Source organism: Dermochelys coriacea, chromosome 8, assembly GCF_009764565.3.
Source record: "Dermochelys coriacea isolate rDerCor1 chromosome 8, rDerCor1.pri.v4, whole genome shotgun sequence".
Taxonomy (NCBI): domain Eukaryota; kingdom Metazoa; phylum Chordata; order Testudines; family Dermochelyidae; genus Dermochelys; species Dermochelys coriacea.
This window is the reverse complement of record NC_050075.1, coordinates 41,037,796-41,053,796: the sequence shown is the minus strand read 5'-3', so window position 1 is coordinate 41,053,796 and position 16,001 is coordinate 41,037,796. Positions and strand designations below refer to the sequence as shown.

The following is a 16,001-nucleotide window of genomic DNA, read 5'->3' as shown; positions in this document are numbered from 1 at the left end:
AAGGGGCTCCAAGCAGGATGGAGCTCAGCTTGCTCTGCTATCAATGAATTGGCTCAGCAAAGTGGAAGGGCAGCCTTGCTGTTAGGATACAGAAGTTCTGAGTTCATTTCCTGGCCTTTCCACAGATTCCCTTTGTGACACTTTAGAAGCTCTGTGCCTCCATATCCCCATTTCACAGGGTGTTGTGAGGATCAGCTCATTAGTGTATCCACAGTGCTCATGTGGTAGGATTCTGGGAAGCCATGTAAGTAAAGTAACAGTGTCAGACCTGCTTTGTCAATAAACAGGTAGATTGGCCTTGAATATGCACAAAGCTGATGAAAGGGCCTTTGTTACATAATTGTAATCCTTTTCTGAGTTTAACTACATTTTATATTTCAAATGAAATAATAGCAAATAAAACCTCTTCTATTGCAGTGATCTCCTAACAGGCGGCTAATCAAGCAACTCATTATAAGCTCCAGTGATCATATTTGTTATACTGTTGAAAGTCTAGTTCACTGAATGTAAGATCCCACTTGCTTCAATTCCTATGTTAATGCTATTTGTCCAAAGGAGAAGAAGTGAACACTGAGAAGTGATGCATCAGAATTGGACATGCAGAGCTGAAATGGACCCGTAATACCCAGGAGTTCTAAGCTCATAGACTTTAAGGTCAGAAGGGGACCATCATGATCAAATAGTCTGACCGCCTGCACATTGCAGGCCACAGAACCTTGCCCATAAGCTGTTTGATTTTGCATGAAGACCCTGCCTTTTGGCTCTTAATAATAATAGCCTTTATCAATGGTTTCTTGGTTTGTTTCTTCCAGTGCAAAAGATATGAAGCATCAACTGGATTTCTTACTGCAGAAGCCTGATTCACGCGAGCACAGCTCTTCCCACAGCAAGAAAGAGAAAATGGCTCCAGCCCAGAGATAAGAAAAGCCAGAGGCAGGAATGGCAGGGCCTGATGCTGGAAGGGAAAGTTTGCTCCTTCGTTACAGTAGTTCACTAGCATTCCTGGTGGTGCCACTACAGGACAGTAGCAGGCAGAACACAGGGCTAGATGGTTATGGTATGTCCCAGAACAGAAGGAGGCAGCACAAAGGGCTAGATGGAGATGGTACATCCTAGGTAGGGTTGCCAACCCTTCAGGATTGGCCAGGAGTCTCCAGGAATTAAAGATTAATCTTTAATTAAAGATTTTGTTATGTGATTACATCTCCAGGAATACGTCCAACCAAAATTGGCAACTCTAGTCCCAGGATGCAGCAGGCAACGCACAGGGCTGGGTGGATATGATACATCCCAGTACAGAGGAGGCAGCACGCAGGGCTAGGAGGTTATGGTACATCCCAGGACAAAGGATGTAGCATGCAGGACTCTGTGGACCATTGGCCTATTGTGATGTGTCAATTCTATGTTCTTTGTGCCTTTAGCCAAATTAACAGTACCCCCTACAGTCTCAGGAAATCACCCTTTTGGATTCACTGACTTGAACCTAAAGGCCAATCTCTACTCAGTGCTCCTGAGAGAGGCAAACAACCCCAAACTATACCCAAGTCCATACTGACCATCCCTGGGGAAATTTCCCCAGCCCCTTCTGGTGGTGTGTGCTGTGTTGTGCATGTGAACTAGACTCTCCATAGATCTCTACCTGAACTCAGAAGATCAGTGATAGCCACAGGAGGGGCGTTCATCCCAGTGATGTGGAATGGGTCAGTGCATTTAGGGACAGAGAAGTGCTGGTGATGATGTACTGGAGGGCTAAGCAAAAGTCCTAGGTCAACTCCACACTCCATTTATCCCTTTGTCCCCTCCTAGAGTTAGCCACAAGAAAGTCCAGAAATGGGCTGTTTGGAGAACCTGCTACATCATAACAGTAAGTAGATGGGGCTGCTGTGCTGGAGGGATCTGGGGAGAGATCATATTCCGTACTGTTGATTATTTGGCTTGATGAGTGATCCTAGGCTGGTGCCGCATGGTACAACTCCAGGCTCAGAGTTCAGTGCTTTCACTCACTTCCTCCAGCAACACACATCCAGCTAGCTCCTGCCAGACACTGCCATTGGGGAAGGTGACAGGCACAGAGGGCAGTGGAACTGGAGTGGAGACAGGTTCCACTGCATGTAGACTTGGCAGAAGGCAGACTCAAGACCTGTTGTGGCTATGAGAACAGACCATGGCATTCACACTGAACTATCCCTTATTGGTAAAGCAGCACATGCTCTAAGGAAGTTGGGAACAGATGAAATCTCATCCTCAGGCTGTGGGGGAACTCAAGGAACCCACAATTTCCCAAACATGGAGGGAGTGGCTCTGCCTTGGTCCCAGACTGTGGTCAGCGTCAGCTCTGCTGCTGACCCCAGCATGTCTCACATTTCTGTCCTATTCACCCTGAAAGAAGGCAAATGTTGGGCCAAAGTCATCCCTGATGCAATTCCACTGAAGTCAGCTGTGTTAAACCAGAGTGAATTTGGCCAATCTTATTTCCTGGCCTCACAAGCTTGTCCCAGCGCTCAGCTCTGGTTGTTTCCCTGGGGCCAGTTCCACAGAACTCACCCCTGTTGGCCTATTGTGGGCATGCAGCCAGGACACGTGCAACTCCAGGCCTTCCTGAAGTTTGTTCTCATGGTAAAGCTTGTCATGGGTGACATGAAGGTCAGGCAGTGATGGACACATCTCCAGCTGCTCAAGTACAAGCCCCTCTAACTCTGCACTGCAGCCCCTGGGCTCTGTGCCACCAGGTCAGAGAGGTTCCCAGGCCTGGAATCACACACTGTGCATTAATGGCCTGCCTGGGGTCAGCTGGGACAGGGTCTATCCGTGTGCTCCTGTCGGCTGCCCCAGGAAAGGTCACTGCTTGGGAGTTGGTGCCTGAGGGGCCATGTTATTTGGCTGCCCCTTGAGGCCTCCCCGTGCCAGTCATTTACCAGCTCTGGAAATCCCATGAGGAAGGCCAAGCCAAACATGCAGCCTCTGCAGTGAGGAGCTGCTGTCTGCGGATTTCTGGGCAGCAGCCCATTGACTACTTGGGATCACCCTAACACAGCTAAGAGAAGCTAGCAGCCGAGAGGACTCACCTACTTCCTATTGCGTTCACCCCATCTGCAAGTGGGCTGGCTGCTTTCTGGGCTTTCCTCAAGTCTGAGTACAGCGAGGAGAATATTGAGTTCTGGGTGAGCTGCGAGGAGTACAAGAAAACCAAATTGCCAGTCAAGCTTATCCCCAAAGCCAGGATGATTTACAATGAGTTAATCTCTTTGCAGGCTACTAGAGAAGTAGGTGGAGCACCCTCTGGAGAACCCTCAGCCTCAGGGCTAAGCAGAGTGGGCAGCTGGCCCTACAACAGCACTTCTCCTGAGAATGTGGCCCTGGCTCTTCAGAGAGGTGGGGGAGGGGCTTTGCTGTGTGGACAAAATGCCAGTCAAGAGTGCAGCTGAAATATGCCACTTTCACTGCTTTAAATGAGCTCTTCTCAGAGGGGCTCAGTCCCCACCTTATGCCAAAAGAAGGAGAAGAGGACCAGATGAACAGAGGTTCCCCATGTGCGTTCCATGCAACTGAAAGAATCTATCCCAGAGACATGCCACCTTGCCCCTCAGTATCCCAAAGAAGGGAAAGTGCCCTTCCCGACCCCAGACTTCGTGATCCACTCATGCAAATAATCCCATTTGTAGCCAGAGATCCCACTGAGGTCCAAGCAGCCCTCCTTTACTTCCACTGAGTTCTGACTGGGTGGATTCTGTAGTGAGAGCCAGCCCTTTTTAGGTGAATTTAACAGACTAGCTGGGAAAATATCTGGAGCAAACCCTGGCTCTCCATTCCTTGCCTGGCTGCATCCAGGCCAGCCTGTGCTAATCTCTCTCTCCCTTCCTGCACATGGGAAGTAACCAGTCACAATGTTCTCAAGCCCACCCTGTCGAGCTTTGATGAGGCTCAGAGAAAAATCTTCATCCTCAAGGAGAAGGATTCTTACTACCGCTTCCTCAAGTCTCACTTCTACCTCGACTTGGTCAGCCCATCTACAATTACTTGTGCGACTGAGAGCCACAAAAAAGCTATGTCTCCCACCTTAGCCTGCTCCTCCCCTCTGGTCCCTCAGTGTGCTTAGCTCTGAGTGGAGAGCTGGCAGGTCTCCTGGGACTCTCTGGGGATGCATGCCAGCAAAGCACTCCTTGGCATGAAACATTGTTGCCAAGAGCTGCCTGCGGTCCTCACCTGTACCCACTATCTAATTCAGCACCGGTAATCCCAGCCACCACTAGTTTGAGCATCAAAACTCATCATCTACTCAGCCACCATCAGTGCATGAGCCCCTGGAGACAGATTTCCTGACACTCAAAGTCAATGGCAATGTTAAAGGTTAAAGCATCAAGTGTGCATTGTGTTCTTTCCATGTGGCTCCCAAAGCACTAAGGTGCAGGCCCTGCTCAGCAGTGCTTTATTACCAAGGCCCTAGGCCTTTATGGGTGTGACCTGTATACCCAGCAATGGGGCCTGAGGGAACAACCACACTCCCTGGACTAGAGTACATGTCCTTGTGTGAGTGTGTGTATCTGCTCTCTCCTGCAATTGCCAACTCCCTACAAGTTTAGATGCCTGCAACGTGAGGCTCATGGCTGGAGGTTCCTGTGTCACCTCTAAGGTAAGCACAGGGAGAGACAAGAAACACTGTATCTCCCTGACTTATCCAGGCAGGCAGGAGCCAGCCCAGGGGAAGGTCTGCTGGACACAGGAAAACCATGGCACAATTCCCATGCTGTGCCATTGTGTGGGCCATAGGACCATGTAGGCTATGATTTGCTTGTACCCTGGCAGTGCTCCTTTTTGAGGCAGTGTGTGTGTGTGTGTGTGTGTGTGTGTGTGTGTGTGTAAATGTGTATCGTTGCTGAACCTTGGTTTATTATCTCACATTATTTGCAGAGTCTCCAGACTATCCAGGGTTTCTCCAGTGCTTGTTTAACACACACATCTTCTGGGTGTGATGTTGTGTCCCATCTAGTGGCACAGAGACCACTTACAGAGAGTTAAATGAGTCTGCTCTACAGCCTTAGCTAAGAGCCAGTTAGCTTTTAGCTCATGTACTAAACCCCAGTTCAATCCCACCTGACAACCAGGGTCCGCTCACACCTGTTTACAGCTGGGCATGGGGAGATGTTACACCATTAGCAAGTCCATTCAGGAACAGTTCCAAGTTTATGTTATATGGCAACTGCCAGGTCACACCTTTTCAGTCTAACCAACCCACCTGCTGCCATGTCTCTGAGAGGATTGTGATGGTCAACTCTTCCTCTCTGCTGCTGCAGGTTTACTTCAGGCCCCTGAGCCAGCCTGGACCCTGGAGCCACCCAGCCTGTTTCCCTTCCCATCTTCCCTGTGGGATGATGCTGCAGCCACTGCATGGAACAAACCACCCAAAAGTATTGCTAAAGGTTTTGTGAAATCCTCCCCTCCCAGCCCCGCAAATCCACACATTGGGTATAACACCCAGAGAGAATCCCTTGAATGGGGTCTGAGCTGTCCTGGGTTGCCCCGTCCCCTACCAGAGCTCTTTTGGCTGTGCTTGTGTCTCACCCCTGCCTGAGCTCCATAGACTGGGTTTGGTGCTAACCCCTGCCTGAACTCTGCTTAAAGGCAGGATGAATAAACTGCAAAGTTTAATCAGTGATAATTTTGTTTTCCTCCATTTCACTAACAAAAATGTAAAATAATATAAGGACAAGAACTGATCTTTGCAGGACCCCACTAAAAACACACTCTGGTTGAAGACAGTCTAAAAATGTAATTGTAAACAGGGAACTATCAGTTAGCCAGTTTTTAAATCCATCTAATTAAATCTATGAGAAAGAGATATACAAAGTAAGAGTGCATATATTTGCTTGCTTATAATTTTGAAGAAGGCAATATAAATGAAAATAAAAAAGTATGTGGGTGTTTGAGGGTGACTGGTGTGATGTTATAAGGACAATGATATTGAGCAAAGATTCTGCATGAATTTTATTTCGTGGTTAAAGTTGTCTTAAGGCTCCAAAACTGATATAGGAAAGTAAATGCAAAGTAATGCACATTGAAAAATATAATCCCAACTATACATACAAAATGATGGGGTCTAAATTTCCTGTTACCACTTGAGAAAGATCATGGAGTCATTGTGGATAGTTCTCTGAAAGCAGCTGCTCAATGTGTAGCAGCAGTCAAAAAAGCTAACAGAATGTTAGGAAACATTAGGAAAGTGATAAATAAGACAGAGAATGTCATAATGCCATATAAATCCATGGTAACGGTATATAGATCTGGTCAGACTACCTCAAAAATATATTGGAATCGAAAAAGACACAGAGAAGTGCAACAAAAATGCTTAGGTTTCATAGTAGCAGCCGTGTTAGTCTGTATTCGCAAAAAGAAAAGGAGTACTTGTGGCACCTTAGAGACTAACAAATTTATTAGAGCATAAGCTTTCGTGAGCTACAGCTCACTTCAAAATGCATCCGATGAAGTGAGCTGTAGCTCACGAAAGCTTATGCTCTAATAAATTTGTTAGTCTCTAAGGTGCCACAAGTACTCCTTAAAAATGCTTAGGGATATGGAACAGCTTCCATATGAGGAGAGATTAAAAAGACTGGGACTTTTCAGCTTGGAAAGAGACAACTGGAGGGTGATATGGCAAAGGTCTAAAAAATCCTGACTGATGTGGAAAAGTTGAATAAGGAAGTGTTATTTATGTCGTCACATAACACAAGAACCAAGGATCACCCAATGAAATTAATAGCCAGCAGATTTCAAACATAGTGAAGTACTTTTTCACATAACACACAATCAACCTGTGGAACACATTATCGGGGGATATTGTGAAGGCCAAAATTATAACAGGGTTCTAAAAAGAATCAGATAAGTTCATGGAGGATAGGTCTATCAATGGCTATTATCCAAGATAGTCAGGTTTGCAACCCCATACTCTGGATGTCCCTAGACTCTGACTGCCAGAAGCTGAGAGTGGATGACAGGGGATGGATTGCTTGATGATTGCCTGTTCTGTTTATTCCCACTGAAGCACCTGGCATTAGCCACTGTTGGAAGATGGGATACTGGTCTAGCTGGACCATTGGTCTGACCCAGTATGAGCATTCTTATGATACCTCAAGGCTTGGACTGAGAATACCTTGCTGTATTTTTCCCTGATTGTTCTAAACTTGCATATAAACTTAAAATATGGTTTTAATTGGTGTTTGTATATACTATTTTCTCTCTTTATATAGGAATTAGATACAGTGCTCCTGTCAGCTAATTTCTAAGTTATCTCCAAAAACCCCTAAAGTTTCCATGTGTGTAAGTAGTCCCTGGTATCATGGTTGAAGCTGCCCCACCCCCCCAATCTGATATGGGGCCCTGTGATTGGGCCTTCAGTGGCCAGGCAGCCTAGTGGCTAGATTGTCGATTAGGGGGCTGTAGGGTGACCTGACCCCTCCTTCTCCCTCAGGTCCTGGCACAGGATCCTGTGTCGCTCAAACACCTAAACAGGGGAGATGGATCTTTTTCCCAGCTGTGAGGAGACAGAGGGGTTCAGGACCTCTTTTCCTGGCTGCTCTCTATGAAAGTCCTTTTAGTTTGGGGTGAGGCCCCATTGGGCCAGTTACCCCACAGTTGTGGCATACCCACAGGCTCCCGCTGAGAGGGGAAGACTTACTTGCCTTCAATGGCTGCATTGGCTGGTAGGGTTGTCAGTCCATGACTTCAGGCAGGCAAACAGAGAACTCCTGCCTCTTCACCAATCAGCCCCTAACTGAGTCAGGCTCCCTTCTTTTCTTCCCACTCCAGGCCTGGCATTTGCTGCAGGTATAACAGGGTGGGGCTAGCTGAACCCACAGGTTTTCTTTAACCCCTGCTGTGCCAGGCAGCAGTTTCTCTGCTCCTTCACAGACCCCTGCAGTTACTAAGGGGGAAATGCAGCTCGGTTTGTTCCCTGACTGGATGGCAGGGATATCCGAAATGGGACAAAGCAGGAATGGGAAATAGTGTATTTTCCCGGAGGGTTTTCAGCCAAAAAGTCTTTCATTCTAAATTGTGTGAACTGTGATTTCTGTGATGACCCATTAGGAGACTGTGAAGCATAAATACTTAGCACCTCAAGTGGCATCAAACTGGACTTGGGGCAGGGAGATGCAAATGCATCCTGGATCAGGTGTTCAAGAATTCAGAATAATTGGCCACATTCTGGTTTCCACGGGCCTCATGATATTTCTGACCCAAAGGGTTCAAGTTTGTCAGATAGACCCAAGCCATCACTAGCCTGGCTGCAAGATGAAGGCAGCTTATTTACCCTCCAGGCAGAAGATTATTGCTTTGTCTGGTGATTTTCCAGCATCCCATGGGCCAGTCCATCCCTGGGCTCCACTGTCATACACCATGATCTGCCAGAGACCCCTCTACTTTTCTGCTGGTCCTTGCCAACATAGGCCAGTGTGTGGAACACAGCCCACCCCTACCCCACGGCATGCTGGCAGCATGAAGTGATTGACACTGATCTGGATGATGTTCCAAAACAGATGCATTCCGATTTGTTAGTGTGAGCACAGGTATCTGTGCTTCGCTGTGCTGCTCTCACTGCAGCTCCTAGTGGTGGTTCACATTTATCCCATGTCCCATTCATGTGATCAGCAGGATGCAGGAGCTGGTGCCTGGGCTGACCTTTTAGTGTTTCCCTTGCAAGCTGAAAGTCCTTCACTGTAGTGTTTTGTGTAATTTATAGCATGCCATTGCAGCTCATGGGGCTGCAGAGAGAAACAGCATCAGATGAACATCCCTGAGTGCAAATACGCACTTCACCCAGCTCCAGTTCCTGGGTTCCCTATCATAGAATCATAGAATCATAGAATATCAGGGTTGGAAGGGACCCCAGAAGGTCATCTAGTCCAACCCCCTGCTCAAAGCAGGACCAAGTCCCAGTTAAATCATCCTAGCCAGGGCTTTGTCAAGCCTGACCTTAAAAACCTCTAAGGAAGGAGATTCTACCACCTCCCTAGGTAACGCATTCCAGTGTTTCACCACCCTCTTAGTGAAAAAGTTTTTCCTAATATCCAATCTAAACCTCCCCCATTGCAACTTGAGACCATTACTCCTCGTTCTGTCATCTGCTACCATTGAGAACAGTCTAGAGCCATCCTCTTTGAAACCCCCTTTCAGGTAGTTGAAAGCAGCTATCAAATCCCCCCTCATTCTTCTCTTCTGCAGACTAAACAATCCCAGCTCCCTCAGCCTCTCCTCATAAGTCATGTGCTCTAGACCCCTAATCATTTTTGTTGCCCTTCGCTGTACTCTTTCCAATTTATCCACATCCTTCTTGTAGTGTGGGGCCCAAAACTGGACACAGTACTCCAGATGAGGCCTCACCAGTGTCGAATAGAGGGGAACGATCACGTCCCTCGATCTGCTCGCTATGCCCCTACTTATACATCCCAAAATGCCATTGGCCTTCTTGGCAACAAGGGCACACTGCTGACTCATATCCAGCTTCTCGTCCACTGTCACCCCTAGGTCCTTTTCCGCAGAACTGCTGCCAAGCCATTCGGTCCCTAGTCTGTAGCGGTGCATTGGATTCTTCCATCCTAAGTGCAGGACCCTGCACTTATCCTTATTGAACCTCATTAGATTTCTTTTGGCCCAATCCTCCAATTTGTCTAGGTCCTTCTGTATCCTATCCCTCCCCTCCAGCGTATCTACCACTCCTCCCAGTTTAGTATCATCCGCAAATTTGCTGAGAGTGCAATCCACACCATCCTCCAGATCATTTATGAAGATATTGAACAAAACGGGCCCCAGGACCGACCCCTGGGGCACTCCACTTGACACCGGCTGCCAACTAGACATGGAGCCATTGATCACTACCCGTTGAGCCCGACAATCTAGCCAGCTTTCTACCCACCTTATAGTGCATTCATCCGGCCCATACTTCCTTAACTTGCTGACAAGAATGCTGTGGGAGACCGTGTCAAAAGCTTTGCTAAAGTCAAGAAACAATACATCCACTGCTTTCCCTTCATCCACAGAACCAGTAATCTCATCATAAAAGGCGATTAGATTAGTCAGGCATGACCTTCCCTTGGTGAATCCATGCTGACTGTTCCTGATCACTTTCCTCTCCTCTAAGTGCTTCAGGATTGATTCTTTGAGGACCTGCTCCATGATTTTTCCAGGGACTGAGGTGAGGCTGACTGGCCTGTAGTTCCCAGGATCCTCCTTCTTCCCTTTTTTAAAGATGGGCACTACATTAGCCTTTTTCTAGTCATCCGGGACTTCCCCCGTTCGCCACGAGTTTTCAAAGATAATGGCCAAGGGCTCTGCAATCACAGCCGCCAATTCTTTCAGCACTCTCGGATGCAATTCGTCCGGCCCCATGGACTTGTGCACGTCCAGCTTTTCTAAATAGTCCCTAACCACCTCTATCTCTACAGAGGGCTGGCCATCTCTTCCCCATTTTGTGATGCCCAGCACAGCAGTCTGGGATGAAGAGTGAAAAGGGGTTAGAAACTGGCTGTAGATGACCAGCACCAACTCCCCCTGAACTGCAGAGCTCCCTGCAGAGCTGATGACTGGGTCCTGGTTCCAGCTCATTGTTCCAAGCTACCCCTCACTTGGGGCACTCTGATCTGCCAGGTGGTGTTTGGTGTTTATGACAGCAGCTGGGTCTGGTCAAACTGCCCGACAGGTGTCTCACAGTGAAGCTGCCAGCCTTTCCTGAAGGAGTGACTTGGGTGCTTATATCTTCTCTTCAAGAACAGGCCGCCTCTGTCTGCACAGCCCTATCCTGACCAGATTTCCCTCCCCCGTTCCATAAGTGATCTTGCAGTGGAATCAGAGACCTGTTTCGTGTGCCTGAGCCATCAGCTGCCCTTCCTGTGCTCTGGTGGGCTGGGGGCTGACAGAATATAACCCTGTGTTCACACCCTATGCCCTTTGTAATAATGCTTATACAAGATATGCCCTGTGAGGTATTATTTAAAAATGCAAATTGCAGCATTATATGTGAAATTATAAACACAAGATGAAATCAGGACTAAAAGTATGTTTCCAGAGAAGTCTGGGGAGTGGCCAAGCCAGTTTCTCAGAGACAAAAGGGAAGCTGATGCCTGAGCCATGTGTAAACAAGACTGATGGACAGTTACCCAACAAGTGGCTATTCTTTGTCGGGGCAGGGGGCAAAAATTGAAGGGGGCAGGGCAAAAATTTACATCTTAGTGAAGAAACAGCATGGAGTTTCCTTCCACACAGACTGTCTGTCACCTTGCTCCCGGCTGGAAATGCTTCTCAAAGTGGATACAGGACTATAGAAAGAAGGGGCAGACACCCCAATGCACCTGCCCTCCCTGCCCATCACATTCACAACTAAAGAGGCAAAGGAAGCAGCCATTGGACTCTGGGGGGAGGGGTACTGACCTAAAGAGTAAAACTGCTGAAAGCATGTGGTGAAAGAACTTTTGTTTTGAATCTAATATAGGTTGTTAGGCACCAGTAAGCATTTTACCTCTATTTTTCTTGTAACCATTTCTGACTTTTATACCTCATAATTTGTACTCACTTAAAATCTCTCTCTTTGTAGTTAATAAACTGTTTTATCTAATCCAGAGTGTTCAAGTTGAAGGGTCTGGGTAACTCCATTTGGGGTAACAAGTTATGTGTATATTATTCCCTTAAAGGAATAATGGACTCAGTATATATGTACTGTGCAGGAGAGGGCTGGGCAGTACAGGACATATATTTCTGGGGAAAGATCCAGGACTGGGGCTGTGTTGGGGTCACCCTGCAGCATAACCAAGGCCAGTAGGAGCCAAGGTGTGGCTGGCTGGCAGCAGCACACACAGACATGGCTGGGAGTGACTTACATGCTGAAGGCTGTTTATGAGCAATCCAGGATGGAGCCTACTGCAGCAAGACATTGTAAAGGGCAGCCCAGGTTACAGGGCAGGGGTGACAACAGCTGCTCACTCGTCTGGATTGTACCCTGGTATGTCACAGGGGCTCCACAGTGTTATTGCCTCCCAGACTCTCCCTCTGACCACCCATTTTCTCAGCATTTGTGCTAGGGAGCATGACATGCCAGGGATATCCATCCAGCCAGACATGTCCCTGACCCAGGACCTCTGGGCAATGACAGCACAGTGTGTGCTGATCACCGATCATAGCACTGACCAGGCAGAGCTCTGTGACCTCCTGGGACATGGGCATTAACATGCTGTCTTGAAGTGCCATGCTGGGCAGGCCCTGCTCCTAGTTTGGCAATCCCTAACCAGGCATCTCACCTGGGAGCCTGCTCTTCTCCAGACACTTAAAAATCAGCTCCCTACCAGGACAAGTGGGCAAGATTCAAGCACACCAGCACGCAGCTTTGCCCATGGTAGGTCAAAGAGCTGGCACAGCACCTTTGGATGCAGGGTCTACTTGGTGTGCCATGGGCACCCTTACACGGGTGCTGGCACAGCACCTTTGGATGCAGGGTCTACTCGGTGTGCCATGGGCACCCTTACACAGATGCTTTGTGTCCATATATTATTACCCTGGCTCTGCCTCTAGCTGTCAGCATGCCCTGGGAGGTCTCCTGGAGCTGAAATACCACTTGCTTTCTCTGGCCTTAAGGAACAGCCTCCTCATGCCCTGCAACAGGGCTCCTTCCTGGCAGCAGTGGATCCTCTGTAGGCTAGAGCACTTAGCAGCAGGGACAATGTCCCTCTTGTATCTGGACTGCCTCTTCTGTGTCAGGGCATTACTTCTTGGAGCTGCCATGTCTTGTCTTGGCTCCTGAATGGCTGTTGTGCTATCAGGGTCCCAGGGCGCTGGAGAGAATCTGTCTCAGCTGTGTTCTGTGTCATGCTGCCCTCTGCTGAAACATTCCATATTCACAGCAGACTAGAGACTGATCCCCATGATATACTGCAACTAGCAGAGCTGCCATGCATGCCTCACCTTCACTCCTTAGCTGGGTCTTTCCTTTTGTTTTTGCTCCCCCCACCCCCAGCTGGCATTCATTCAAGAGCCAGGTGTCAGCAAATTCTGAATTGCTGTGAAAAGGGGCTTGAGGGATTTTTGCCTCATTACTTGCTAAAAACCCTGTGAAAGTGCCAATTCTATCCTTTCACCTGAATAACCCCCTCACTCCATGTGTGGTGATTTGTGTCAAAGGGCTGGGCACCAGAGCTGGGCTAATAATGAGTTTTCTGGCTCCTCAGGAAAAGCAAAAAAACAATTTTTAATTTTTGCTTTGACCTGATTTGGGGCAAAGGAGAGGAGTGGCGCTTCTCTGCCAGAGGAGTGATGCAGGGGGGCTGTTATACTACAGGCCGGGGCAGCCAAATGCACAGTATGGGTATGATGTTGTACTCCATATGTTTTATGGAAATATATTTATAAGTGTGAATATGATGTAACTGGAATATGCTTCATGCAAAAGGTCTCTTGTAAAGTATCATTACAAAGCTTATGATCTACTGTGTGTGTTCATCCTATTTGTTTGCATGTGTTATTTCTATGTCTGGAGATAGGAGAATAAGATATACACTTGTGTTACTGATGTAAACATGTTAAGTGGAAGCCATTAAGGGTGCTTCAGAACCAATGGACTGTGAATGGGTTTGTTTACCTGTGAGCCTTCCTGTGTACCTGTTTTCTAGCTCCTAGGTAATGAAGAAGGAGGTCTTACAGTGACATATGATCATGTCACCTGAACTGGAATCCGTCTTAAACCTGATGCTTTTCCATTTAGAAGGAGGGGTGGGGACGCAGAGAGACAAAAGATTCCCACCTTGTGCCAAAGCTATAAAAGGGGGTGGAACAGAACAAAGGGGACTGCCAATCCTGAGAAATCCCCTAGTTACCACCTGAGCTGGAACTAACAAGGATTGTACCAGGGGAAAGGAATGGACCCAGACTAAGAAGGAGTCTAGTCTGTGAAAGAAGCTTAATGGAGCATCTGAGGGTGAGATTTACCTGTATTCAGTTTCTTAATGTATTAGGCTTAGACTTGCATATTTTGTTTTATTTTGCTTGGTAACTTACTTTGTTCTGTCTGTTATTACTTGAACCCACTTAAATACTACTTTTTATACTTAATAAAATCACTTTTGTTTATTAGTAAACCTAAAGTAAGTGATTAATACCTTGTGGGAGTGAACAGCTGCGCATATCTCTCTACCAGTGTTATAGAGGGTGGACATTTCATGAGTTTACCCTTTATAAGCTTCATACAGAATAAAACAGATTTATTTGGGGTTTGGATCCCACTGGGAACTGGATGTCTGGGTGCTGGAGATAGATAACCTGCTGAGTGTTTTTCAGTTAAAATCTGCAGCTTTGGGGGCGTGGTTCAGACCTGGGTCTGTATTGCAGCAGGCTACCATGTCTGGCTCAACAAGGCAGGGTTCTGGAGTCCCACGCCATCAGGGAAAACAAGCTCAGACGTAATTCTAGTACATCAGGTGACAGTCCCAAGGGGGTCTCTGTGACCAAACACATCACAATGGGAAGGATTGGTCCCAGTCTTTGGTTACCAAGTGGTGGTCTATGGTTACCAGTTGAAGTGTGCTGGGGCTGAAGGGGCTCACACCAGGAATCTGGGGCAGACCAATCTCCAGTGGTTGCTGGTTCATTTTTTAATCCCCAGGAAATCTCTCTCTCTGTTGTAGCAGAAGCTTGGGGCTTCATTTTGCTCTGTGCCTGCTTTCATTCGCCTTTCTAATAAAAGCCAAGTCCTGGAAATGCATTGCTGAAGCTAAGCCTGATCCTTGACCTTGATCATAAAGAGATGAAGTAAATAAACAAGCCACAGAGCCATGTCAGTGATAAAATGTTTATATTCTGGTTATATTGAAGGTTACATGCATGTTACAGAACAGACCTAGTTGACCTAGCCAGCAGTGCCCTGACATGGCAATGCCTCTGTGGGGGGGACACACCCTGTACCATCCTGTACTGAGGCCTGAGGCCATGGGTGTGGATGGATAAGAGCCCCTTGGGAGAACCACTCAGCAACCTACAAGACAGGCCTTGTCATGGGAGCTGACCCATACAGATGTTCACCTCTTGTAGTGGGATGTGGTTTGGTTTGACATTACATGATGTTAACCTCTTCAGTGTACAAAGGGCAGATTTAAAGAGATTATGGTCCTGAAGATTCTCCAGGTTCTGTACCAGATAGGAAGATACCAGTGAAAGGCTGAGTTTTAGCTCAATAAAATACTTGAAACCATTCTACTTCTATTCAGTGCTCATGGCTGTGAGAGGCAATGGGCAAGTGTGAAAAGTGAACAATCTTGTTGTTAGCTAACATGCATTTAAATGGTATGTTTTGATTCACTGACTCACTAAGGACTCAAGTGAAGTTAACATGATAAATATATGTATAATGTGTATATAAGAATACAAATATATAATGCTGTATATATCATGCTGATACATGTGTAACATAATAAAAGTAAGAGTAACAGAGAATATATAAAATACTTGATAACAGACCCATTACAGATGGTATCAGTCCCATAGCAGATGTTGCTTGGGTTTCAGAATTATCCGCTTCCTCATCAGATGGTGTCATTTGTCACTTTTCAGGCTGTCTGAATGCCAGAGTGAATAAACAAAGTGAAGAGTCTACACAAACACAGCTTTTAGAAATCCCAAATGCTTCTGAGGTCACATTGCACAGGCCCTTCTGTAGCTAATGGAGAACTAGGCTAAATTGGACCTAGTTCAAAATTAAGTATCTAGGAGAGGAAATTTATCCTTTCTGCAGCAGAAGTGGAGGCCAGGAGGGGTTTCTGATAGACTAAACTTTCAAAAGAACTCAAACCCAGGCCCAAGGTGTCTTGCTGCCCAGGTGTCACCAGAGGTTGTTGTGATAGCAAATGACAAACTAAAGCAGTTTTTAGGCTACAAACCACATCTCAGCGCAGGGCCACCCAGCACATCACTGTGCTATCCTAATACAGCCAATATTTGGTTTTTATGGGCATGAGTGCACTCTGCTTTCATGAGAC

General features: G+C 47.0%; 1 protein-coding gene and 1 long non-coding RNA gene across 2 annotated transcripts; one reads left to right on the top strand and one right to left on the bottom strand.

Moving 5' to 3' along the window:
- The first annotated feature begins 819 nt into the window (after nt 1-819).
- Nucleotides 820-4,143, top strand: RGS4 (regulator of G protein signaling 4). The gene is given in 5 exon segments (XM_043490621.1): nt 820-926; nt 1,807-1,835; nt 1,838-1,868; nt 3,098-3,267; nt 3,834-4,143. Coding segments are annotated over 5 exon segments (597 nt in total). The 5' UTR covers nt 820-822; the 3' UTR covers nt 4,097-4,143.
- On the bottom strand, nt 2,156-7,896 carry LOC122455480. Its single transcript, XR_006273701.1, has 3 exons — nt 7,670-7,896; nt 3,066-3,166; nt 2,156-2,379 (listed from the first exon to the last, which is right to left on the bottom strand). It is a non-coding gene; the product is annotated as an uncharacterized LOC122455480 (long non-coding RNA).
- Nucleotides 7,897-16,001: the final 8,105 nt, after the last annotated feature.